The sequence below is a fragment of the Fusarium pseudograminearum genome, chromosome 2, assembly GCF_000303195.2.
Source record: "Fusarium pseudograminearum CS3096 chromosome 2, whole genome shotgun sequence".
Lineage (NCBI taxonomy): Eukaryota > Fungi > Ascomycota > Sordariomycetes > Hypocreales > Nectriaceae > Fusarium > Fusarium pseudograminearum.
The window spans coordinates 6,661,448-6,684,999 of record NC_031952.1 but is presented as its reverse complement, the minus strand read 5'-3'; the positions used below and the strand labels follow the sequence as shown (position 1 = coordinate 6,684,999).

Here is a 23,552-nt window from a genome sequence, read left to right as displayed (position 1 = left end):
CGTTCATATGTGAATAATATAGGCAGTCGGTAACAAATGTGGCCACTCAAAAATTATAAATTGATGCTGTGTTTGCTTTTCACCCTACCAAATCCAAGCGCGGTTGGGCTGAAAACAAGACTCGAGGCAGGAAAGTTTGATCTGGATAATATCGGGTACACAAACAGGCTTTACAGAAATACTGTTTTGAAGGCGACTGGAGTTGGTGCCGTCGGTGTCGCCCACGCCGGTTTGATGTAGGAAGTGAAGATAATCTTTGACAGTCCAACCATAATATGCCTATCATAGCGAAACAACCAGCATCGCGACTGCAGCCAAAGCAATAGACCTCAAGACGTTTCTTGGGCTTGACAGTGCACCCGATGTAGGTTTAGACTCGTCCACGGAGGTCGTGGGATTTGCTGTAGATGTAGGTGCGCTTGTGATACCAGCATCGGCTGCGCTGCCTTGCGTTTCTTTCCCAGTCGAAAGACCCGACGTAATACTGGCAGTGATCGGGGTTGATGGGCTTCCGGTAATATACTCCATACCACCCGTGATGACCACACGAACATCAACAAAACTCCTTGGGAGTACGCCATCCGTCCCGCCAGCCGTGTAGGCAACTTGCGTTGACTCTTCCCCTCCAATGCTGATGGTGCATTCCTGAGGCATTTTCCTGCTCATCTCACAATGAAGAGAGTTTATCACAGTATGCTTAGCATCCTCGTTGCCCTCCTTGTAAACTCTTGTGAAGACGGAATCATAATTGTATGTTGAGTCTTGTGGCTCAACGGTGACGGAAAGGGAGAAAGAGTCACCAGCTTCGTCATCTTTGGCTTGGAGTATATATGTGGTCGTTGAAGATTTGGTAGTCAAGACTTTTCCTGTCAAGCTTATGCCAGCCGGAAGACTTGTTAGCCAGGGAATGGATGTCGTAAGAGCTGAAGACATGGCGAGACGTTGAAGAAAGACTTGGCTATGAGATGATGAAGGATGTGGTATGTTTATAAGAAGGAAGGAAGGTGTTTTATTGACTGGTCAAAGCGTGTCAATGCACACTATTTTTTAAAAGGGTTTGGTGCTGTTGGTAATCATCCTTCAATTTGAAACGCTGTTGGTTGCTGTTAAATTTGATCTGCAGCTGTTGTCACGCAGTTATAGACCCTTGTAATATCCCTAACCGCGTGGGTCTTCGTTTTTGGGCAGGCATAGTGATCCTTCACAATATCAGCCCATCATCAGGGTACTAAAAGGCTGACTGTTGGAGGCATAACAGACGAAATTAGTAAGTCAGTCTATGCTGTTTGGACCATAACCTTATATCGTTTATTTTTATTTTCTAAGGATTATAGGCTACCGTTTCTGCTGTTATTCAAAATCTCGATTTTATTCCCGTAAATAAGTAGTGAAGTAAAATGAAGGTGAGAAGTGAGAATATCGAACGGTTATATCGAAACACCAAAACACTCAACTAACATGATTGATGCTAGTGTCAAGGTTATCAGGATTGAACCACCATTCGAGCGTCCCGGACCAAGGGAATTCTTTCCAAGACCATTCCCCCTCGTCCTCTGGGCGTTTAACGCTGACAACCGCAACATGGGGTGGTAGTTGTGCTATCGTTCCAGGCCGAGTCCCTATGAATAACCCTTCCGAGTTACTCGCTCCAAGCGGTGCTTCACTTGTATCAACCCGAAAACATCCAACACTGGCTTCGCGGCCATCTGCATATCGAAGTACAAGTCCCGCAACCTTGCTGTACTTGGTCTCATTGAAACAACTGTTTTCTAGATCAAATTTTCGAATGATCCCTGTGTCCTTTTTGATTTTGCTCCTGAATATTGCGACGCTTACTACATCCTCTAAAGAGGCTGCAGAATAGTGCAGCGTGTGAAGAGGGTTGAACCGCGGCATGGGTCCAAGTGCAGTTTGTTTTGGTAGTGATATGTTCTTGACATTCTCCGGTAACTTGGGCGAAGCAATGAGAGGGATTCCACGAATCGAAGGAGAGAAGAGCAAGATGATCGGCTCGCAGGTATTTGCTTTTGCTATCATCAGCCATTCACGGTGCCTTGAGTAAGGAGTATTCTTCCCATGATGATCTGGGTAGCTTCCGGACATTATCAATCGGCCTTTGTTAGTGACAAGCTTGGAAATTGTCAGTGGAACAGAAATGGCTGACGACGGTGAAGTACTAACCCCAAGTGCTATGTCGCTAGGTCTCTTGTATTTCTGTATCCCCCAGGGCGTGGATAATTGGAACCATAAACCACCTTCGCCCCAACACGGAAGATAACCAATATTGTTATACTGGGTGGATCCACGTAACCAGACTTGTTGAACGTACTCGTCTTCTTCGATAGGATGATATGTCCATTTCAAATTGTGGTGTTCGTTATACTCGGAATGCTCGCCGTTCATGGCACCATGTTTGCCAACCTCTTCAACTGCCCGGTTCGCATGAATAGAAACCATTTCATTAGCAGACCAACAGACCGAGTAACCTATGGTACCTTGCTGGTTGACAGTGAACGTTTTCATCCTTGCCATGACTTCTCCTTCACCCCAACCAGCGTAGTAGAATGATAGGGAATCAAGTATTGAGGGTGACATTGGGAGGGGCCAGTGAACAAGAGCACCTGGAGATGGATTCGATACTTCTCGCAGTTTGTACCCCTTTATGAATTAGATATCGTAAAATATATGTTTCCAGATTGTTGATACTCACATCGCCTGCAAATGAGATCGTTTGGCTCTCAACAGATAATGTTTGCCAGTAGACAGAGCCTGATACATTAGCTTGTGTCAAAGCAATGTCGGAGATGATTTGTCTGATTCCGAGATGATCACTGGAAACATACAAACAGCGGGTGTCTGACGACAGGACGCTGTTCCAAGCTAGACAGGCTCCAGGTGTAGGTGATCTGGATAATGAGCTCACATATTCTACACCATCAACAGTGATATGTATGGCCCACACCGTAGTTGCCAGATCGGCAGACCATTCGCTCTTGCGGCGGGTCAAGGTGATTTCAGCTATGGTGTAAAGCCTGATCAGTTCATCGTCGTCAGAAACCATACGCCACAACTCAGGTGACAGATTCCCATATATTTTGCGGAGGGAATTCTCGATCAGGATACGTATTGACTCTCTTCGCCCATTCAAGTGTTCTTTACTTGGTTGAAATGAGTACTCAGTATAGGGGCAATATCTGGTTAGAGGGTTTCCAAAAAGAGAAGCCATACGAGCGCACTCGGCGTGAAAGGTGACAGCAAGCCCTAATGTATGAGTACAAGAAGGGTGCAAGCACTGGCGGAACGCTATGTTGAGGGATTTGTCAAGGTATATAGGCGAGAAGCAATCTTCCTGGTGCATCAAGAATGATGTAGAGACTTGACCTTCTGGGGTCACTGCAAGTGTGCTTAGTATCACGTAAAGAGGGCGAAGATGAAGTTAGGATTTCTTACACGCCACGATCAACTCTTTCTGTAATTCTATAGGGAAGAGACATGCTCGGCAGCGACTTGCGTCCACGCATATTGGATTAGGGAGATGGCTTTGACAATGCACATGCGATGATATAACAAAATAGCCTCCCGGTCCAGACTGTCCTGCTTGGGAAGAGATATCCATAGTTATTAGATAGATGGAATGTGCATTGTTGTTGATTGAAAGAAGAAAGGGCCAGATGGTGTAGCGATGTCTCTTGGATATATCTAAGACATAAGCTGACGTGGTGGCGGCGGGCGACCAACCACAACACACCCCGTGAGACACAGAACCAATGCGAGCATTCAAGAGGATTCGGTGACATTTATCCTGTTGGAGAGGCGGCTATTTGCAATTAACCACATGCATGCTTATATCAACTGCTAAGCAAAGTACGACCAAGGCTTTGGTGCCTTCATATCAACCCGAGTTTCCGAATCCTTGTTTGACTGTAATCAAGGATCAAAAGCAGTAATTCAATATGTGTCTATTCTATGCAATACACGAATGTTGAATATGGACGAGGGCTTTCACTATCTTGGAGTTGTGCTCCGCTATATAGATACAAGGAATGGGCAAGAGGCACAATTATGCAGTTTCTTTCTCATCCGGTATCGTCGTTGGGAAGAGCACCGGGTCCCTTACTAGGCGGCCCATGTCATCTGTCCTGATATAGACTGAGATATCAACACCGTTATCAGTCCAATATGTTGGGACAGGACCAGGTGCTTCCTTGATCAAAACATTGCCATCCATCTCTGGTACAACGCCTTCAGCATAGACACAGTTAGAGCCAAGACCAAAATCAATTCCATAAACTCCTGCTCGTGCCCATGTCGTGACCAAAACATGACGATGACCCAGGAATGCTTGCCATATTCGTTGAGGAGACTTTTCGTAGGCGAGTGCATGGAGATGGGCGGATATGTTGTATGGATTTGAGATTGTCTTGAGGGTATTGCGGACTTGAGTGGCCACCTCGGTCGAGTTAGAACGATCGCAGACTTGCGATGCAGGAAGTTCGATATTTATCATAACAATGGGAGAACCAAGGAACTTGTTGTCTAGTTGAAAGGATGGCCTGACGCCATAGACGAGATCGCAGTGGAAAGGACTTTTGTCGTTCTCCAGGCGCCGCGCGCGGGCTATACAGGACCATATATGAGCCAAGACTGCATCGTGTTGGCTAAGCTTTTGTGGCGAACCCTCATTTGCCTTCTTCCATAATGTTGCAACTTGTTCTTTTCTGAAGTGAAAAACAGATTTAGATACCGCAGAAGTAATATCCCACTCGGCCCAAGGCATTGCGTTGCCTTCTGGTTCAAGATCCGGTTTGTCGAAAGGCAGCGGAATATTGAATGGCCAGGGAGGAGCTGAGCCAGGAGCCCACCAGTCATACCTGTGCATCGGCAACGATTTGGCTTGTTCTTTAAGGCTTTCGTCTGCATGTTGCGCATTGATGTCCCCAGCGGCGAGTTTATCGACAAGAGTAGGGTCAAAGACAGGAGCCAAGTGAATGTTAGACTCTCCATGAAGGTCAGATTTACTAACAGATGCCCAGTCTTTGAGAAGAGTTATCAAGGTCGTCGCATCAGCGAGAGGATGCGCACCGTTCAAAGCCAGGATAAATGCACCACACGACAACTCGGTTATCTGGATTGCGAGGAGAGGATACAAGCGACCGCTTTCGTCTTTGATGGCCTGCTTCAGCGGCTGAGCTATCGGCACAGATGGTATGAACTTTCGAAACAGTGACGAGTCGCAGGGCCAAACGGGTTGTTTCGAGACTCTGTTCGAAGGATACAAGGAATCGAGAGTTACAGAGCTTTTAGCATAGACGAATTCTACACCAGGGTCGTTCTCGGTTCCAAAATGCGCGTACAAGCGTCCGAAGCGTCGTGCATGTGGGGGAAAGTGACGGGCTTCTGGTGGGACAGTCCCGTCTGTAGACTCAACAGCCTTTAAATGTCCGCACCATTGAGGATAGGACTGCAGAGTGCTTGATAGCGCTCTACGTAGGTGGCGGCCGAAAAGATATTCATTGCGGGCAAGTATGGTTGACTTTTCGTAGAGCCATATTGCGGTAGTGTTGGAGAAATTGGCAGCTGTGCAGTCAAGAAGAGATAAAGGAACAGCCTTTTCTTCACATTGGACGACTAATCGTGCTGATTCGACGATTGATATGTCTGTGTGCCCCATGATCAAAGCTGTATTTCGGATTACTGTCTTTGTATCAAGATGCCTGTACGGGAATAAAAAGGATAGAAAACAGCGGGCTTTATATGTCAGACTTTCGAGAGACAATCGTGTTGTGAACAGAATCCCGCTCAACCGTTTTGGGCATGGTTCAGGATGATTCATTTCGGCGAGCTTGATTAAGTAATAGTTCCACTGTTGTAGGATCTTGGCCACGTCTTATTATCTCACCTATCTAACTCGAGTGTCGGGTGGCACCTTGTCTCATTCTCTCGAGCATGACGGTTTCAAGTGTGATGTTGCTCAATTTGATGCTTTGTTCTTCAGCCACGATACGAGATTGCCGATTGAATGGATGGTTGCAAAGTCATAGCTTTTGGACAGCCCTTCGATGGTCTCTGTAGGATGATCTTCGATCCTGCATGCCTTGTTTTGGAACTTCTCATCAGGACTTGATCGCCAGCGCTTTAGATCGGCAAAACTATCGCACTCATCCTTCGGATCGAGAAGCACTGGATTCCAGCCAGCATTGGTTGATCCCACAACATCTTTTGAATAGTCATCTCCAACATAAACCTTTTGCCAGGTACCCGCTTCTGACTTGGACTCACTTAAACTCCTTCCGCTGCGAGCGCTAATGATTTGGGCGAGCATGTATTCTGCGGCGTTGAAGATGCGCATGTCTGGTTTTTCGACACCAACATCGTAAGACATACAGTGAAAGTCAATATCATAGGTGTTGGTTTTGGTATGGTTTGCATCAGAGTGTGTGCCGTAGCGTAGAGGGCTGACGGTGAGGCCAAGAGATGAGAGAATGCTTGGAATACGATCGTCTGAGTTGGTGATGACGCCAACAACAAGTTGGTCATAATGCCGAGATGAGTTTCCTTTCAAACCCTTGAGAGCGTCCACGAGACCCTTTTCGGTTTCATATCCCTCTCTAGAAGCAAATCGGTGAAGAAGCTTAGGGGCGAGGTCTTGAGGAAGAGCTTGACCATCCTTTAATAAAGGTGCAAATGTGTCGTGGATGACCTAGGGGATGTGAGCATTGCACCGAGCCGGAGTCGCAGCTTGAACCAACATTTGTCCACCATTTCGTAGCCCCAAGACCAGTCTCCTTTCCAAAATTAGGATTCTTCTTGGACTCTTGCTTGATGGTCGATATCAGAGTTGATTGTAGGTCTTCATCACTGAAGTTGGTAAGACCGCATTGGCGAGCAACTTGTGCGTATTGCTGTGCGACTGGCTTGACAGGTCTTATGAGGGTACCGAATGCATCGAAGCACAGGAGCATATTTCGCTTTGACATGATTGAGTGATATTTGGGTTGATTGTAGAAGAGTTAAGTTATTTGATTTGTTCGGTGTTTTGAGAATCTCCACAAGAGTAAAATGATTACGTCAGCTGTCCTACCTGTCCAGTCGACGAGAGCGGCCATGAGAATGTTGAAGTCAGTAATTGTTTAGTCGATGGGGATATTTATACGCTACTGTGAGTCAGTAAAATGTCTAAGTGGAAGGTGAATTATTTCGCTCGAAGAGTAGTCCTGTCATGGTCAGCGCAAGCTGTGACATTTCGACCATCATGAAGTATGTATTAACACTAGATGACGATACATGGTAGAGCCAATTGGAGAGTATGTTTAGGTTCTCCTGGCCGGTGTCAATCGATGAAAACATTGAGCTGGAGTGATGGATTCGTACCCCTGGACTGTACGGCGCAAATATGACCAGATCAGATGTCTTTGGATATGTGATTGGACATTGCTCATCCTTTTGGAGCAAAAGACTAAAATATTGGAGAGCAGACTACAACCCGTTACATAAACGGCTGATCGTTAGGTATTCTTGGCAAAGTCTTGTACAATGCAGGGTAGCTTCGCTAGAACAGCGACAATGGCACCTGGAAGAAAGTTTGAGGCTGTGCAGGCGAGATATACGGCAACTGCCGATTATGGTCGGATCGAGGAGTCTTGTTAGTTTGGATTTACTATCGTAGTGTCATTATTGAGTTGGGTAAGTTTGGAGTAGTGGGTGAGGCCTCGTTATAAACTTGGTATGTGATATCTCCCTAACAGTTTCCCACCCATCTACAGGTGGAGCATGTTAGTACATCATCCATGCCCCTACAACGATTCGTCAGCTCTGATTCAAGTTACGTGGCTGAGTCGACATTTGATAGAGCTAACGCCACAGATTCTGAAGTCATGGTTCAGTCATTGCGCGTTAGTGGTTGCTCTCAAGATGTGATCGACGGTGGCTGGAGGGTTCCAGGTTGTGCCCAGGAAGGATGACCTCATCAGCGTCATATTGCACAAATCCCACAAGAACAAGCCTGATTTACTTGTGATGTGCATCCCCGACCGTTATGACTAGACATTTTATTCAAGCTCAATCCATTTCCCTTCAGTTCAATCCAATTCTTTCAAGATACCGAGTATTGGAGAGTTGATCAATACTACACAACCATGCAGGACGAACACAACAAAGATAAAGAGAAGCGTTCGAAATGGAAACTCTTTAGTTCCTCAAAGGACAAAGAGAAGAGAAAAAGTCAAGATATTCAGCCACCTCCAGCTGTAACATCATCATCATCAGCTGCTGCTGCCTCCGCAGCGGAAGCAGCCGAGACTTCGGGAGATTCGACATATGGAAGCAGTGAACCGAATCACTCACTCACCACAGATGGCGGCGATCTGAACAATACGAGGAGCAATGTCAACAGTACTGGATTGAGCCCTGGCAAGACGCCAGACGCTACAACACCTACACCCAATCCGAATACCAACAACAATTCCTATCTCAACAACTCAGGCCCAGATTCTTGGACTAGTCCAACCATCAAGAGAGAGACAGTCACCAACCCGAATACCGGGCAGACGATCACTACCACAACTACCACGACGACGACTACCACCACTATAACAAACTCGAATGGAACAACTTCCACCATCGAAGAGCCTCGTCCTGTCATGGAATTGCCCACGGTCGCAAACGACGAGGTCACGCCAGTTTCCCCGCATCCACCGCCACAGCAGCAAGCACCAGTTCTTCAACCCCAAAGCGAGTCCCTGCAACCACAGTATCAACCACCCGTTCAAGCGCCTCCTCAGGCGCCTCCTCAAGCGCCTGTTCCTGCTACTGCTCCTCCTCCCGCTCCTGTTTTTGTGTCTGTACCTCAAACAACACCAACACCTGTGGAGCCATCGCCAATCACCCCCACAGCCCGTCGCAAGAGTCTAGAAACACCAGGCCGACGAATCATTCCACCACGCGATCCTGTTCCTTCTCAAGTTTCAGTCTCGTCTTCAATTCCGCCTCCAGTTCCTCAATCGGTTCCACCTTCAATTCCACCTTCGCTGGCTCCCTCAGCTGCAGACAATCGCAATTCGCCAGCCATTCCCGAGCGAAATGCTAGACGATCGGCCGAGTTTGTCCCCGCGCCGTTGCAGATCGGCCAGGGCGCATTTCCACCGCCTCCACCTCCGCAAGACAGCAGTAAACCCGTCAATTATTCCCGACCTGCTAGTAAATCCACTTTTGCAAATCTCAAGACCGCTGCAGCAGGTATTCATGTAAGTCACTGACTACCAGTCTAAAGTCCCTTTGTGCAATGCTAATCGTCATATGCAGGGCGCTGGTGAAACACTCCGTGGAACGTTAAACTCGACCGTTGACAAACACTTTGGTGGTACGCCAGCTGCAATCGAAAAGAACCAAGCCGCCATTGAAGCAGGACGTTACGAGATAGACAAGGGAAAATTCTACCACCCCAATCAATACCGTCTGTCACGACCTCATGAAGACAGCGGTCCTTCAAGCGATGCGCCGCCAATTCCTGACGCGCAGTATGACGACCCACCGTTCAACATGGGTAACACTACCGGAAGCCCCGCTGTAATAGATAACGACAGAGAGCGTCGTCGTAGCAGGTTGGGCAGTTTCTTCGGTAAGAGTACCGGGAGAGCTTCTTCTCAGCCTGGCGCGGATCCCATGACACCGAGGGCTGAGAGGCAGAAGTTGAAGAAGAGGAGCAGCTCAGGACCAGGTACACCGAAGTTGAGTGTTGTCGGGGAGCGTGTGAGTGAATAACGATAAACGACTACTATGTAATATCAGCTTCGATGTGCGTCTGTCTGGATTGACATCAGATTTGCTTTGCATTTATGATTGGAGAGAAACGGCTGCGACCATGTTCACAAAGGATACGGAATACTTGGCCAAAGTTCATTATTGGTATTCTTAACATACGTATATAACATAGGAAAATGATAAACTGTAACATCTACTTTGAGACGTAGTGAGCGACGTAGGCGATCTCCATATGGTTTCCAATTCCATCCTTGGTGTTGCTGTTGGGCCAGCCAGGCTGTTGTCCATTATGTTAGCAAGTGTCCCAAAACAGATTCAAAGTTTGTACTTACCCAGTCTCCACCAACGGCGACGTTGAAAATGATAAACAGGGGGCTTTGGCAAAGTGTTTTCCAAGTATTGAGGTTCCCGATCTGAGCACCTGTGACGCGATGAAAGACCTTGCCATCACGATACCAGGTAATAGTTTGGGATCGGTAGTTGCTGCTGCGGCGATCAAACTGGACACGCCACACGTGGAAATTGCTATCGGGCAGATCAATGTTGGACGCGATACCACCAGGCTCGTTGCAGATTCCTCCAGGTGTCTTATCACAATGGACAGCACCGTAGCCAATCTTCTCGCCGTTGATGTTTTCGAGGATATCAATCTCTCCACAAGCAGGCCACTCAACGCCACGGCGGATCGATTCACCAAGGAGCCAAAAGGCAGGCCAGATACCTTGCTTGCTTCTAGCAGAGTTGCCACCAAGTTTCAGCTTTGCCTCGACTCTGGTGACCTTGCCAGCTTTGGGGGTGAGAGTGTACTTGCTCTCAATACGAGCAGACGTCCATCTGCCATTGGACTTTCGAGGGATCAACTGAAGAGAGTTCTTTCCTGTCTTGCGTAGGTTGCTGGTGCTCTTGACATAGGCTTGGACTTCGTTGTTGAAGTTCTTTTGACGCTGGATAATGTGCCACGTGCTTGTGCTGGGGAAGGTGTTTGCTCTACCCTCAAAGCCTTGCTGCCAGACGCGCTTGTAGCCGCTGTAGTTGGGGGCACTTGTTGCTGCTGCTATGGCGAGCAGGTAGGCGTAAACGATAAACCAAGAAGATAGCATGATGATGATATTTCAGAAGTAAAGGAATGCTTGGCGGTGTTTCCGCGTGGGGGATGAGAAGAAGTGCCCTGAAGGAGAGTTGAACAAAACAGAGGAAGGATAGCTTGCTGTAGTGTAGTAGATGCCTTCCTCAAACTTCGGGATGCAGACCTAGAATTATATACATTTTCCCGTCTTCTCATCATCGACATCCCTCATTTCCATCCTCCTTGCGAAAAGGACGAAATATTGCTCTAGACTAATAGACTGTTTGTTAGTTAGCAATCGCCCAGGATCTGGAACATGTCTCAGCCGCTTTGGTTCATTCAAACAATGCGACTATACCAAACGCAGAACCGATAATAGATTCCTGGGCGCCACCATTGGCAATATTGTCCAATATCAGACATTTTACGGAATTGTGGCTGAGATTTCGTGGAACTAAGCTTTTGTTCCTGATTCCAGGGGACAAAGGTTAAAATTTAAGCATACCCTTGGATGCAAGGAACGTGGCCAGGAAGTGTATCTTGTGGCGTTTATTGGAAATGTATTGGAAGGGCACAATCAGGTGAGAAATGTGATGGGATAGAAGAATGTGCATTCAGCCATTTTCCCATGTTACTCCAACACGATCGAGAGTGGCGCGAAGTTTCTTGAGGGAGAAAAGACTCCTTGGTATCTTTTGGCTATCCTAGTCTGCAGTTGCCATCGTTCTAACAACGTAAAAGAAGCCCCTCGTGCGAATGAGAACCACAGAAACTACAATAATGGTGACCAGAATGAATATGAAAAGGATAATCAACCAGGGATTTGAAAACAGTCGGCCAAGGAGCATGGCGAGTAACATCCAAAGCGCAATCCCCATCATGGCCCTGTCCGAAAACTCCTGCCCATGGACACCAGTAAGATATCCACCTCCCTCGTAGTTCATCATGGCGACACAGAGAATAAGACTTGCAAATATTAGCAACATATCTATCGCTAGTAAACCAGTCGTCCATAGGGCCCAGGCGCTGCCTTCCGCAGCTGCTATGCCGACGGAGAAGACGCTGATGAAGATGGACGTAATAAGGAACGCAACCATTACTGCGCCGAGAGTCTTGGGAGTTTTATGGTTTATGGGCTTGTCGATGGCTTCTTTGCACTTTTCGAGAGTCTCTGTTGATTCGGCTTCATCGAGGTCTTTGAGGACGGCTTGGGCGAGGTTGAATGTTGGAGGGAATTTGCTCTTGCAGGATGTATGGCCATCCGTGACTCTGCACACTCCTGTATAATCTGTCAGTAAATATTCATGATAGCTGTAGAACAGGAGGTATACTTGCCGGATGCACCAAACTTGTACCAGTCCGGTATAATATCAACCGTCGCTGCTTCGCACTCTTCTCCCCATACAAGAGCTATCGTTGATCGTGGCCATTGGATGAGAGCATAGTTCTTCTCGGCTGATGTTCGACATCCTGCGAGAACACATATCGAAAGGGCGATAAGACCTACAGTAGAAACAAGGTTAGCGTATTCAAATCATCGCAACTAGTTGATAGGTTACTATACCCAAGTTCCAAAAGGCAAGCCAAAGTACTGTTTTCATCGTATTCAACGGTCTTGATCAGCCTTACGAGCCAAGACTAGAATTAAAAGTAATTAGACTACTCCACAAGGACAAGGTCCCCTTTTGTAAAGGCTGACCATGAAACCCCAAGAACAACGGTCAAGCAGGGCCCAACGCACACTACTACTCTGAAGCACCGCCAAGACAACATCTTGATAAATCACCAGTAAAACTCCCCAATTTGGATGATCTTGTCGCTTCCGAGAACCCTTGTTTTCAGCTTTAATCTCCTTCTTTCAGAGCGCGCATAGACGATGAGCGAAAAAACGGCTTCACCCCTGTAAGCTGAACTCACTGCCGAGCCGTGAGTGGCCAGCAGGGCAAGGGCACAGCGGGATAGCGTTTTTAGCTTGGGCGGCTATGTGACAGAAAGACAAAAGGAGAAAGGTCAGAGGCAAGGCGGAATCGTTCCTTGGAGGCCGTGACAGGGTATGGCTTGGCGACGATAACTGCCGAGATTGATGGGATAAGCTTACGAGAGAAGCTTATCTTTGGAGTGCAGAAGCGGGGGACCAAGATCTACACGATTAATGTGAGATCTCTATGAAAGAAAGGAAGCCTTGGTTGGAATCTTTGCGAGATTGCCATATGCAGTGAATTTCATTCGAGATGTGACAAGTTTAGAAGTTTAATTTCTATTTCCAAGGTCATTTAGACCAGTTGTTTCTATCATCTATAATACGCTCAAAAATCATAACCCTTTATTCTATATCCTTTTCATATTTAAACATCCACGCCATAAGGTTGGGTAACCTGGGTGACGACAGGCCACTGGAAGGTCTTGTGCTCTGTATCGACAGCAACCTTTTGGAAGTGCTGTAGCAAGTCATTCCACATGCTGTCAGTGTTCTCTTGGCTGCTCAAATCCACGGGCTCCTGATCATTGGCAATTTGGGTAATGTGCACACCGGCAGCAGCAAATCGCTTGATAACATCATCGTGGTCGAAGCATTGCTCAATAGTTCCTGTAACAGAAACCTTCTTGAGGAGCTCAGGGAATCGAGGCTCTTGGGCACTAGCACGTCCAAGACCAACACCGTCGATGATGTCGAGGGAGTCAACCATGGCCTTGACAGACTTGAAACCTCCAGTGGAGAAAACCTTCATGTCTCGTGTCAGACCCTTGACAATCTCCTCAGCTTGAGTAAGGAAGTAGTTCTCTCGCTTGCGGTTCTCCTCCTTGACATGAGCAAAAGCAAACTTCTCGTAGTTTCCACCAGATAGCTCGAGGAAGTCAACCTTGGCCTTCTCAAGCTCAATGGCGAGAGCCTTGGCATCCTCGACGTCGACACCACCAGGGGTGTACTCGACAGCGTTGGCCTTGATGCCGACGATAAACTTGGGGCTGACGCGGCGCTTGATCTCAGCAATGACCTCGAGGACAAGACGCATGCGGTTCTCGCGGCTACCACCGTACTCATCAGTTCGGTTGTTAGTGCGAGGAGACAGGAACTGGGCAAGAAGATAACCGTGAGCGCCGTGAAGCTCAATGCCGTCGAAACCAGCCTTATCGAGGAACTCGGCGGCATGGGCGAAGCCGTTGATGACAGTGGCGATATCCTCCTTGGTAGCAGGTGTAGGAACACCATATGTCTTTCCGGGGCTGCTGCTAACGAGCTGAACGTCGGAAGCACTGATAGGGTTGGGCTGAATCCACTCTTCGACCTGACGACCAGCGTGTGAGACCTGGGCGATCAGGAGGTTGCCGGACTTCTTGGCAACAGCAGCCAGCTCCTTGTATCCATCAAAGCGACGGCCCTCAAAGGGCTCATCAGCGGGAATTGTGAGGTTACCGGCAGCTTCGAGGTTCATTCCATCGATGATAACGTTGCTGGTAAGGATTGAACCCCAGCCTCCAGCTCCCCAGTTCTTGTATAGGGTGAGGAGTTCGGGTGTGACATATCCTCGGGCAGAGACGTCGTTGGCGTCCCAGGAAGCGAGCTTCTCAGACATGGCAGCCTTGAGGAAGCGGTTGGGAGCCTTTTGGCCAGCAAAGACATATTCGAGAGGTTCGAGGAGGCGAGAAGGGTCAACGACCTCTGAACCGAATCTTTTAGGAGCCATATTTATAATATTATGTATAATTGAGAGAATTGATGTTATAGATGATAAAGAGTATGTGAAAATGGCAGTGGCATTCTCTTATATAGAACCTATTCTTTTACTAATGTCTGCAAAATTTCATCACGGACCCTTTCGAAGCCCGTACGAACAGACCAATGTCGATATCCACTTGCGGAGTTTGCAAGGGTACATTTTACCTCGGCACACGAATCATTGGCTCTATTTTACGGAGAAGATACTTATTTTAGCGACTCCATCAAAGGTTTAGAACTAATAACGTTTATGGAACATGCGATTTGAAGAACCTGATTGTATTTGTAAGCTAGTCGATAGAAGAGAAGAGTGGCCAAAAGATCAGCACGTCATTTCTAGTTACAGGACAGTTGAAGAGTCTGTGCAAACTCTGCTGTTCGCGGTCTATTTCCATAGTTATCATGTCATGACTGGCATTGAGTTCGGTGCAATTGTTGGTCCGAAATACGCTTGATTTCTCCGACAATGCATTTCTAGTCAATGTAGACTACACCGCCTATCTCTCCACTGTTCCTATAACTGAGATTATCACCATCGAGCTATAGACATTTATCAAAGTGGAAATAGCTGCTGGCCTACTATAGAACTCATTGGTCAGAAACTTTAGTAGTGTCGTCTTACAGATTGTAAACTTGTGATTGGTACAATGAATAAGCTTACTGCCTTTCTGGAGAGGGGCTCACTACCTACTATCCAGATACCTAACCTCGTAAGCACAACAAACAACATTCGTAGTTATCTTAGACGATGCTCAAATCCTGCGCCGATTGCCAAACTATACTACGAGCCATTGACCAAGTCTTTAGCGATGGGTTAAACAACAAGCCCGACGCTGATCCGTTCAACCCTATCGCGACAGGTCGCTTCACCAACGGACTACAGGGCTGGGAAAAGGCCGCAACGCAAGGGACTTGCACTCTTTGTAAAACCATGTACTTCTGTCCTCGCAGTGAAAATATGAAACAAGTCCATGTTGAGGTGGAACGAAATGATCTCCTTCTCTGGGAGTTGAACGGTGCTTGCTTTGACGGCTGGATTCGATTATCTTTGTATACAGATCGAGGTGGATGGATAGGCACGCAACCTATCTTCCAAAGGCTAACCATGACTTGGGAAGAAGGTGATTCAAGCACGATCATTGCAAATAGTAGCAACTAATGATATCCCATAGCGCACCAACTCCAATCATTGGGGGGTCATGTAGGTACCTCAACATGGAGTCCAAGGGCTGCAAGCTCACTGCGCCGTTGGTTAGACGGATGCATTGAATCCCACGACGAATGTCAGAGCCTGCCACACTCTTCACTTCCAATGCGACTCATCGATCTGATGCCACTTGGCACTGAACCCAAAGCCTCTGTCACAATCGACGATATCGATATAAACGCCTTGTCGGTTGATGCTATGCCCCATGTCAAGCTACTGTCAACAGCTGACCTGCCCGGAGATATCAAGTACTTGACGCTAAGTCACTGTTGGGGCGAATCCGTCCCCATCAAGCTTTCAAACAAGTCAAAGTCTGTCTATGCAAAGCAAATCCCAAGAGAAGACCTCTTACAACCTGAGGCCAAGGTTTTCAGAGAAGCTATCTGGGTAACCAGATGTCTAGGATATCGTTATCTATGGATCGATGCATTATGCATTAATCAAGAAGACGACAATGAAAAGGCCATCGAGGTCGCTAGAATGGACCAAATATACAGCGGAGCAACAGCAAATCTATCTGCTACGTCTGCATCGTGTGGAGCTGAAGGTATGATCTTTACAAGACAAGAAAGTCTATACGAGTTATTTCCTTGCGACTGGAAGACAGTGGAAATGGGTCAAGAAAAGCACGATTATCTAGTGGCATACGTGGAAGAGAACAAACTCGACGAGGAGCCAGCCAACACACGGGCATGGGTCTTTCAAGAACGCATACTTGCACCACGGGTCATCCATTTTTGTAAAAACAAAATATTTCGTGAATGTTCCAAAGAGCAGATGGATGAATTGCAAGACTATAGCCCCTGCATCAGCATTCCCAAGCAGGCCAACCAGGCACATATTAATTTTATATCCGACGAGGGCTTCGACGGTTTGAGAAAGGAACAAGACTTTTATCACCAGTTTCGCTCTCGTCTAGAGATCTACTCCCGCACCGCTCTTTCTTTTCCACAAGACAGATTACCATCAGTTGCTGGCATCTCCAAGGCTATCGGTAGATATATGGGGCTCGGCGAAGATCAGTACTTTGCCGGTGTATGGAGAAACGATCTCCCAAAGGCATTACTATGGAAGACCAGGTACAATCTGCGTAACAAGAATTGGGATCCTAAGAATGCTGGGTACATCAGTCCGTCGTGGTCTTGGGCTGGATGCGAAGCCCCTGACATACGGCAAAAACTCGATACTCCACCTTTCGAAGAACTAATCGAGGTGATGTATATTTGGGCCGTACCTGAGAAATCTGGGGGCAGCCATTTCGGCAAGATCCGTGACGGTGGGCTGACCTTGAGGGGCCGTCTGTTCGAGATTCATCGGAAGAGGATTGGCGACGGGTTCTTGATATCCGTACAAGACGGTAACACTGACTTGAAAGATGAACTGTACTTCGAATCCAAATCCCTACAAACAACTCGAGAGAGCAAAAAGACAACTGAAGGATCTCTGAAGGAGGTCGACATTTACTGGGACAGATACGCAAAGGATCGTGAACGTGCCAGTCTCCCTTTGCGGCAAGCCAACGCGTCGCTGGATTCTGTTCCCTGGGATAAAGTCGACCCAGAGATCCTGTACTTTCTGCCAACTAGCCACTTTACATATCAAGAACGAGCAGAAACTCGAATTCTCATGGTAGGACTAGTGCTACAACACGACGACAGCACTGGAAGATATAGGAGGATTGGACTGTTCGAAACTGAGGAACCCAAATGGGATGGGTCTAACCATAAGCTCGGGATGCGTTTGTTAAAGGGTAGCATGGTGGAACTAACAATTTTCTGACTTTTGCATACCTTGAATATAATCCAAGTTGTTCCAGTCATATCATGAATAACGAGCTACAATTCGATTTTGAGTGTGGCACCAGCAATCGAGGTCTATAAGGTTACACTATCAGTATTATAAATTACATTGAAAGTTCTGAAAGTCTTGTAAACTCCAACGCTAAACGCATATAATCTACAAATCATATCCTAAGCACAATCTCCGTTCCTGGCCTTTTCTGGTTTCTTGGGCAGGTATGCCGGCAAGCTGATCGGTGGATCTCTACTATAGGCCGGTGGTCTTGGTTCCATGCTTCTTTGGGCTCTCTTTCGTTTATTCGCATTCCGAACTCGCCAGAAGTAACAACACCCGCACGTCGTGAGTAGAATAAAGGTGATTGGGAGAGCTATGCTCAAAGCAATGGCCATGTTTCTAAGGCCCACCTCGTCGTCTGCCCATGTGTTTGACATGTTGAGTTCTTATAGGGTACTCTTGATTCAAGTTAATTATTTAAGCTATGAGCACTGTTAATATATAAGATAAATACAAAGGCCACAGATTGTGGTCAATACCTAAAGAATGGCAATTTTAGTTTTGAATTATGGCTGATGTGGATATGTAATTAGAGATCAAGAGAGACCAGTAGTAATAGTTAGTTCCTTGTCTGGACCTCAACATCATTGTCAGTCACGGACTTGGGCCCCTTTAAATAGGCGAGACGAATTATGAAGCTTGGCAGACAATCTTGGCTTTCCACTCGTTTCATGGTTTCGTGGCTGAGCTATACAAGGATTCGTTAGGCTGAATCTACAACCAACCCATGAACCAGCAACCTTGATATGAAGTGATTACTGCCAAATCGTGCTAAGCCTCGTGGGGCTGAGCTGCTATGATCTTTTGTAAATTCCCATCACGCTTCGCCAGTGATTCCGCCGTTGGTCGTCCATAAACCTTTTCCGTCTCTTTCGAAATCTTATCCGTCCAATCTTCACTCTCATCCCTGTCTTCGCCAGACCTGGTGGCAGACGTTCCTTTCAGGCTAACCTTGGCTCCATCATCCCAGCACGCTTCCATAGTATCAGCCAAATTATGCAAAAATGCCGCAATACCACCTGTTCCGCCAGCGCTGTTGTAGGTGTTGAATGGACCAGCTACAGCCCATCGCGGCGCAATGCTGGCTTCAACAATAGTGTCCAGGTCCTGGACTGAGACAACGTCATTGGCGACCAAGTGACATGCTTCGCGGAAGAGGGCAAAAGCTAGACGGTTGCCGACGAAGCCCTGGGTTTCTTTGTTGATTCTGACGGGACGGTGACCTGATCCTAGACTTCTAAAATAATCAATCGCAAACTGGGTTCTTTCAGGTGTTGTGTGTGACGATGGAACGACTTCGATGAGTGGCATTATATGAGGCTTCATTCGTATCAGTAACGTAGTATACAATGATGATAGAGTTATGAATTTACCGGGTTGAAAGGATGAACCACAAGCACCCTCGACTTGTCTTGAAGATCTTCCACCTGCTTCGAAGCCTGTATACCAGATGTCGAACTCCATAGATGTGCACCAGACGGAGCATATTCAATGACTTGAGCCCAGGTTGACTTTTTGAAATCCACATTGTCTGGTCCTTGCTCCTGGATTATGGTTGCGTTTGAGCAAGCTTCTTCTAGGGAAGAACATATCACAATTCGGCCATCAGAAATCAGTTGTTGAACAGACAAGTCGTCACTATTACCCTCTTTCTTTGTCGAGTCAAGGTACACTGGTAAGAGGCTTTCGATATGTTGCTGCAAATCGTTGCGAACGTCGTATAGCCTGATGTTGGCATTTGAATAACGAAGGTGGAGGGCGGCGAATGAGATACCAATGGTTCCCAAGCCGATCAGTGTAATAGTTTCCTGTTCTTTTGCCATTGCTAGATTTTGTACAATTGGTCAAGCTACTATGTAGCAATGAAAGGTAATGGTTCGACGTTCTAATGTCTATCTGGCGGAGATGCGGAGACGAATTTACCCGAGGTTACGATGAGTGCTGGACAGAAGAATTTATTGTAGTGGCTGCACTGCGTCACTAACAAACTGGGCTTACACTTCCCATGGCATTGGAGAATAGTCTAGGTCTACTGACAAAACTATTTCTATTTTTTGCATAGTCTCGCCTTTCTTATAATACCACAATATCCAGTTCAATTCTACAGACTAACAACAATCTTCTTTGCTGAAACACCCTTGGCCAAGGTATTAATACCCAACTGAACAGCCTCCAAGCCCTTTCCAACAACTTCCGCTTCCGGAACCGCCTTGAACTTGCCCTGTTCCAAAGCCTCAGGTATGTAATCTCCGAAAACAGCCTTTGAAACTGGTGTTCCGATGATGCTTGTTGACATGATCGGCTGCATCTTGACCTCTGGCAGCTGCGATTGAGGACCGCGCACACAAATAACCTTGCGCAAACCGTCGCCGTGGGCAATGGATTGGCTGGCACTGTTCATGGCTTCTTCACTGCCGCTGGCTTCCAATGCGCCGGCAAGCTTCTTGCTCATGAAAAGCGAGCAGATATCCTTTGTAACATGAGGGGACTTGTAATCAAAGACGTGGTCGGCACCGAGGCTCTTGACGTATTCATGGTTCTTGGTGGATGCGGTGGTGATGACTTCGTAACCCGCTGCTTTGGCGAGCTGAATTGCAGTTCCACCAACACTGGCAGCGCCGCCCCAGATGAGGACTGTCTCACCAGTAGGCTCAGGGTTGAGACTGGGAAACTTCAACTTGAGTGTCGCATCGCCAAACAAAGCCCACCCAGCGGTAGCGACAGAGAGGGGCAGAACAGCAGCCTGCTCAAATGACAGACCCTCGGGGATCTTGGAGGCACAGTCGGCTCGAATCAATGTATACTCCTGGAAAGCGCTGTTTGCATTGTCTTTGCTGGCGAGTGAAGTAGCGTAGCCCAGGACTCTGTCGCCAGGCTGGAAGTTGGTGACATCAGAGCCGACTGACTCCACAGTGCCTGCGACATCTTCACCGAGGATGACGGGGTATTGCGATTCAGCAATGAAGATACCGACGTGTTGGTTTGCAATGTCGACGGGGTTGATGGCGACAGCTGAGTTCTTGACGAGGATGTGGCCTGGTGTAACTTCAGGGAGGGGAGCTTCCTTGACCTCGAATGGTGACGTCTTTGCCGTGACTAGCCATGCAGCGTTGTTTGAAGGCATTTTGAAGGTTGGATATAAAGACAAGATGAGAGGGATTGTTTATAAGAAAGAGTTCAAAATAAAAAGCAGGAAATATCAGATATTTACAGTACTAGCAAGTCAAATCTTGGTCGATCTATGTCTCTCTGTGACGTCGAATATCCCTCGCCATTCTTGATAGCTACATAAAACTGGATCCATCGGCGTGGCCGTCTCATCACGTCAATATCTTGTGGTTGGTCGGAGTTACAGCCACGATTGGATTAGCGGTGTGAAACCAGAGAGTTTATTTAGTCCATGTCATGGTCGATAGTGTCTCAGACTAACTAATCCTATCCAATCCACAGGTGGATCCGAGTTTACCTGTCGTTCCATCTCGTCTACATAGTTATCACAAATCTTTGAATAAATTGTTGTTAGTAAGATTTAATGTCCAAAGCTACCATGGCATTACTAACCTGGGGGAGGAGCTTGAAAGGTGACCTCCTGAAGACTGATATCGCCCTCTTCCGAATCCTGTCCTACAGATGACAAAGCAAGCTTTCTTGCCGAAACCATAGACTCTTCTGAGAGACCCTGAGCTGGCATCATGATCTCGTCCACCGGCTTTGTCCTATCTCCTAGTTCGATAGGGCCTTCGAGAACAGCTTTCTTTAATCGGAAAGCCTTGGTCAGGTCGACTTTTGGTAATAAACTCATCCACGTTTTTGTGGCAGTTGTTTTCGGGGCGGGTGTCTCTGGCAGGTCTTTCTCGGAAGCAGATTGAGTGACAGTAGTAACTATATTGTTCTTGTCCTTTGAGCAAGACAGTTCTGGCGCTGGTTTCGGTTCAGGGCTTGGCTCGGGCGTCGTCTTAGGCTTCGATACAGCATCCACCTTCGTATTCCCTTCTTCCACTGGTGACCCCTTAGATACCAAGCAGGACTGGAAAGAGTCTATATCAACACTTGCAGGAAATCCAAGCTTGGCGATTATCGACGTCATCTCTTCCTTTGAGGATACATCCTCTGAAATTTGGATGTACGAGTAAAGATGCATCGCCAGCGTTGGATATTCCTCCAAGTTCAATCCAGTCTCTTTCAGCGACCGCGCAACCATGCCCAAGTCCATCATATCCTCAAGAATAGCCATCGCATTGTTAATGGCATTCTTGAGGCCGATCAACTCCAACATGGTAGCAGCTGCATATACGCGAAATGCAGTTCCGAGATCCGAACAGAGTCTTTCGTCATGTGAGTCGAGCTTGGGATCCAGAATTCGGTATCTCCCAGTGTCGAGGAAGTGGATCACGGCCGCTCCTACATCGTAAGGGATCTCCTTCACGTCTATAGTATCTCGTGAGATGGAGAAGAAGGGCTTTGCGGCTATTCGTGCTGCCAGTATCGGGCATTTATTGATGGCCGTTCTAGTGACCAGGCAAGGACCTTGTCCTTGAAAATAAATTCGGCAGGTGTCATAATCAGCCAATCTGGAGAAATTAGCTGTGTTTATCATTATGCATAATTAAAATACTTACGCGTTATTTGTCGGGGATTTATTGTCGGAAGTCATGGCTGTTGACGAGAGGCTGCTGATGAGAGAGGCTGTTGGTGAGTAGCTGTTAGTGAGAGAAACTGTTGATGGATAACTGGACTCAAGATGATAAATAATTTAGAAATGAAAAAAGTACAGACCAGAGTTTTAAATACTCTATCTGAACTTTGAAGATTTTTCTTTGTATTTCACACCTGCTAAGTTCTCAGCCCTCGAAATATGGTTTAATCCCATTAACCTTGCTATTATCAAAGAGAGCGACTAAGGACATGTTCTGAAAAAGATAACCCGAACTTAAACAGGAATTACACAACTTGGCAGATGAATAAAAAACTAGATCCCATTACGATTTGTTGAAAGACCGAAAAGTCAAACCATCTCCATCATGCCTCGATAAACCCACTCTACCACGCATCGCATGAACTGTCGTTTGTAGTCGGTGTCATCCATGGAATCGAGTCTGACAACGTAGAAACATCGTCTTCGAATGATTCCAAGTCATCGACATGAACGTGATTAAGATTTGCCTTGCGACCCAACCATGTCGCACCAGTATGGTCCAACTGAAGTCCTGCAGCGCGTGATCAGCATTCTGGATGTATAAGAGCTGAACGATCAACTGAATAAGCAGGCGTGTTTACTGACCACGTGTGTTGAGTTTCTGCTTGTTCCCAAAAGTACCAGCGAACGTTTCTCTCCATGGCTTTGCCTTCTCGCCTCGGTTCTGGCTGGCTACTCCGATCACGGCATCTCCTTTCGCAGAGTTATAGGGATCTTTCTCATTGCCTGAGATGTCTTTGGCGCGGCCCCGATCGCGCCGTCTCTTTATTTCCGCTTCAAGAGAATTGATGCGGGTTTCGTCATACTTGTTAAGCCTTCCTACCTTGTTCGCCTTCTTGGTCAACAAGAACTCCAATTCACATTCCATAAACCGCAGAGCCGACTTGGCTCCCGTTTGGAGTGCCTCTTGTGCACTCTTTTTCTTTTCATCCTCATCCGTCTTGCGTTGATGTTGCAATACCAGAGTCTTGAGAGCAAGTGTGCTAATTGTGTTGGCGGACTCAAGGTCGCGTACAACGTCTTGTGTCGTATCTCCTGGTGCACCAAACTTTGCCTCTGCCATGCGATCCTGTAGATACTCTTCCAGTGTGGGGACTTGGTCAAGGCCAATCCTCAGATCATCAATAACTTCAAAGATTTTTTGCAGGCTCATGTTTTCGCACATACATTTGATCTCTATCTCCGTATGGACTTTCAGTTGCAATAGCTCAAGAGATGATCCGGCAATGTAGACCTGAAGGCCTTCGGCAAG

The 23,552-nt window shown here is 47.1% G+C and overlaps 11 protein-coding genes across 11 annotated transcripts; 2 read left to right on the top strand and 9 right to left on the bottom strand.

The window, feature by feature from the left end:
• Nucleotides 1-282: 282 nt before the first annotated feature.
• On the bottom strand, nucleotides 283-933 carry FPSE_05258 (uncharacterized protein; the record flags this gene model as incomplete). Its single annotated transcript, XM_009258376.1, has 1 exon — nucleotides 283-933. The coding sequence occupies one exon, from the start codon at nucleotides 931-933 to the stop codon at nucleotides 283-285; it is 651 nt and encodes a 216-aa protein (XP_009256651.1).
• Nucleotides 934-4,060: 3,127 nt separating this feature from the next.
• FPSE_05259 (uncharacterized protein) lies at nucleotides 4,061-5,671 on the bottom strand (the record flags this gene model as incomplete). The annotated part of the gene is made up of 1 exon (XM_009258377.1): nucleotides 4,061-5,671. The coding sequence occupies one exon, from the start codon at nucleotides 5,669-5,671 to the stop codon at nucleotides 4,061-4,063; it is 1,611 nt and encodes a 536-aa protein (XP_009256652.1).
• A 300-nt stretch (nucleotides 5,672-5,971) lies between these two features.
• On the bottom strand, nucleotides 5,972-6,977 carry FPSE_05260 (uncharacterized protein; the record flags this gene model as incomplete). Its single annotated transcript, XM_009258378.1, has 2 exons — nucleotides 5,972-6,700; nucleotides 6,750-6,977. 2 exons carry the CDS (start codon nucleotides 6,975-6,977, stop codon nucleotides 5,972-5,974), a joined length of 957 nt encoding a protein of 318 aa, XP_009256653.1.
• A 1,158-nt stretch (nucleotides 6,978-8,135) lies between these two features.
• FPSE_05261 (uncharacterized protein) lies at nucleotides 8,136-9,759 on the top strand (the record flags this gene model as incomplete). Its single annotated transcript, XM_009258379.1, has 2 exons — nucleotides 8,136-9,242; nucleotides 9,301-9,759. 2 exons carry the CDS (start codon nucleotides 8,136-8,138, stop codon nucleotides 9,757-9,759), a joined length of 1,566 nt encoding a protein of 521 aa, XP_009256654.1.
• A 193-nt stretch (nucleotides 9,760-9,952) lies between these two features.
• On the bottom strand, nucleotides 9,953-10,859 carry FPSE_05262 (uncharacterized protein; the record flags this gene model as incomplete). The annotated part of the gene is made up of 2 exons (XM_009258380.1): nucleotides 9,953-10,036; nucleotides 10,092-10,859. 2 exons carry the CDS (start codon nucleotides 10,857-10,859, stop codon nucleotides 9,953-9,955), a joined length of 852 nt encoding a protein of 283 aa, XP_009256655.1.
• A 670-nt stretch (nucleotides 10,860-11,529) lies between these two features.
• On the bottom strand, nucleotides 11,530-12,426 carry FPSE_05263 (uncharacterized protein; the record flags this gene model as incomplete). Its single annotated transcript, XM_009258381.1, has 3 exons — nucleotides 11,530-12,104; nucleotides 12,170-12,328; nucleotides 12,390-12,426. 3 exons carry the CDS (start codon nucleotides 12,424-12,426, stop codon nucleotides 11,530-11,532), a joined length of 771 nt encoding a protein of 256 aa, XP_009256656.1.
• Nucleotides 12,427-13,170: 744 nt separating this feature from the next.
• Nucleotides 13,171-14,511, bottom strand: FPSE_05264 (uncharacterized protein; the record flags this gene model as incomplete). The annotated part of the gene is made up of 1 exon (XM_009258382.1): nucleotides 13,171-14,511. One exon carries the CDS (start codon nucleotides 14,509-14,511, stop codon nucleotides 13,171-13,173), a length of 1,341 nt encoding a protein of 446 aa, XP_009256657.1.
• Nucleotides 14,512-15,855: 1,344 nt separating this feature from the next.
• FPSE_05265 (uncharacterized protein) lies at nucleotides 15,856-17,529 on the top strand (the record flags this gene model as incomplete). Its single annotated transcript, XM_009258383.1, has 1 exon — nucleotides 15,856-17,529. One exon carries the CDS (start codon nucleotides 15,856-15,858, stop codon nucleotides 17,527-17,529), a length of 1,674 nt encoding a protein of 557 aa, XP_009256658.1.
• An 846-nt stretch (nucleotides 17,530-18,375) lies between these two features.
• FPSE_05266 (uncharacterized protein) lies at nucleotides 18,376-19,427 on the bottom strand (the record flags this gene model as incomplete). The annotated part of the gene is made up of 2 exons (XM_009258384.1): nucleotides 18,376-18,924; nucleotides 18,978-19,427. The coding sequence occupies 2 exons, from the start codon at nucleotides 19,425-19,427 to the stop codon at nucleotides 18,376-18,378; spliced, it is 999 nt and encodes a 332-aa protein (XP_009256659.1).
• Nucleotides 19,428-19,705: 278 nt separating this feature from the next.
• On the bottom strand, nucleotides 19,706-20,728 carry FPSE_05267 (uncharacterized protein; the record flags this gene model as incomplete). Its single annotated transcript, XM_009258385.1, has 1 exon — nucleotides 19,706-20,728. The coding sequence occupies one exon, from the start codon at nucleotides 20,726-20,728 to the stop codon at nucleotides 19,706-19,708; it is 1,023 nt and encodes a 340-aa protein (XP_009256660.1).
• A 432-nt stretch (nucleotides 20,729-21,160) lies between these two features.
• FPSE_05268 (uncharacterized protein) lies at nucleotides 21,161-22,258 on the bottom strand (the record flags this gene model as incomplete). The annotated part of the gene is made up of 2 exons (XM_009258386.1): nucleotides 21,161-22,175; nucleotides 22,224-22,258. The coding sequence occupies 2 exons, from the start codon at nucleotides 22,256-22,258 to the stop codon at nucleotides 21,161-21,163; spliced, it is 1,050 nt and encodes a 349-aa protein (XP_009256661.1).
• Nucleotides 22,259-23,552: the final 1,294 nt, after the last annotated feature.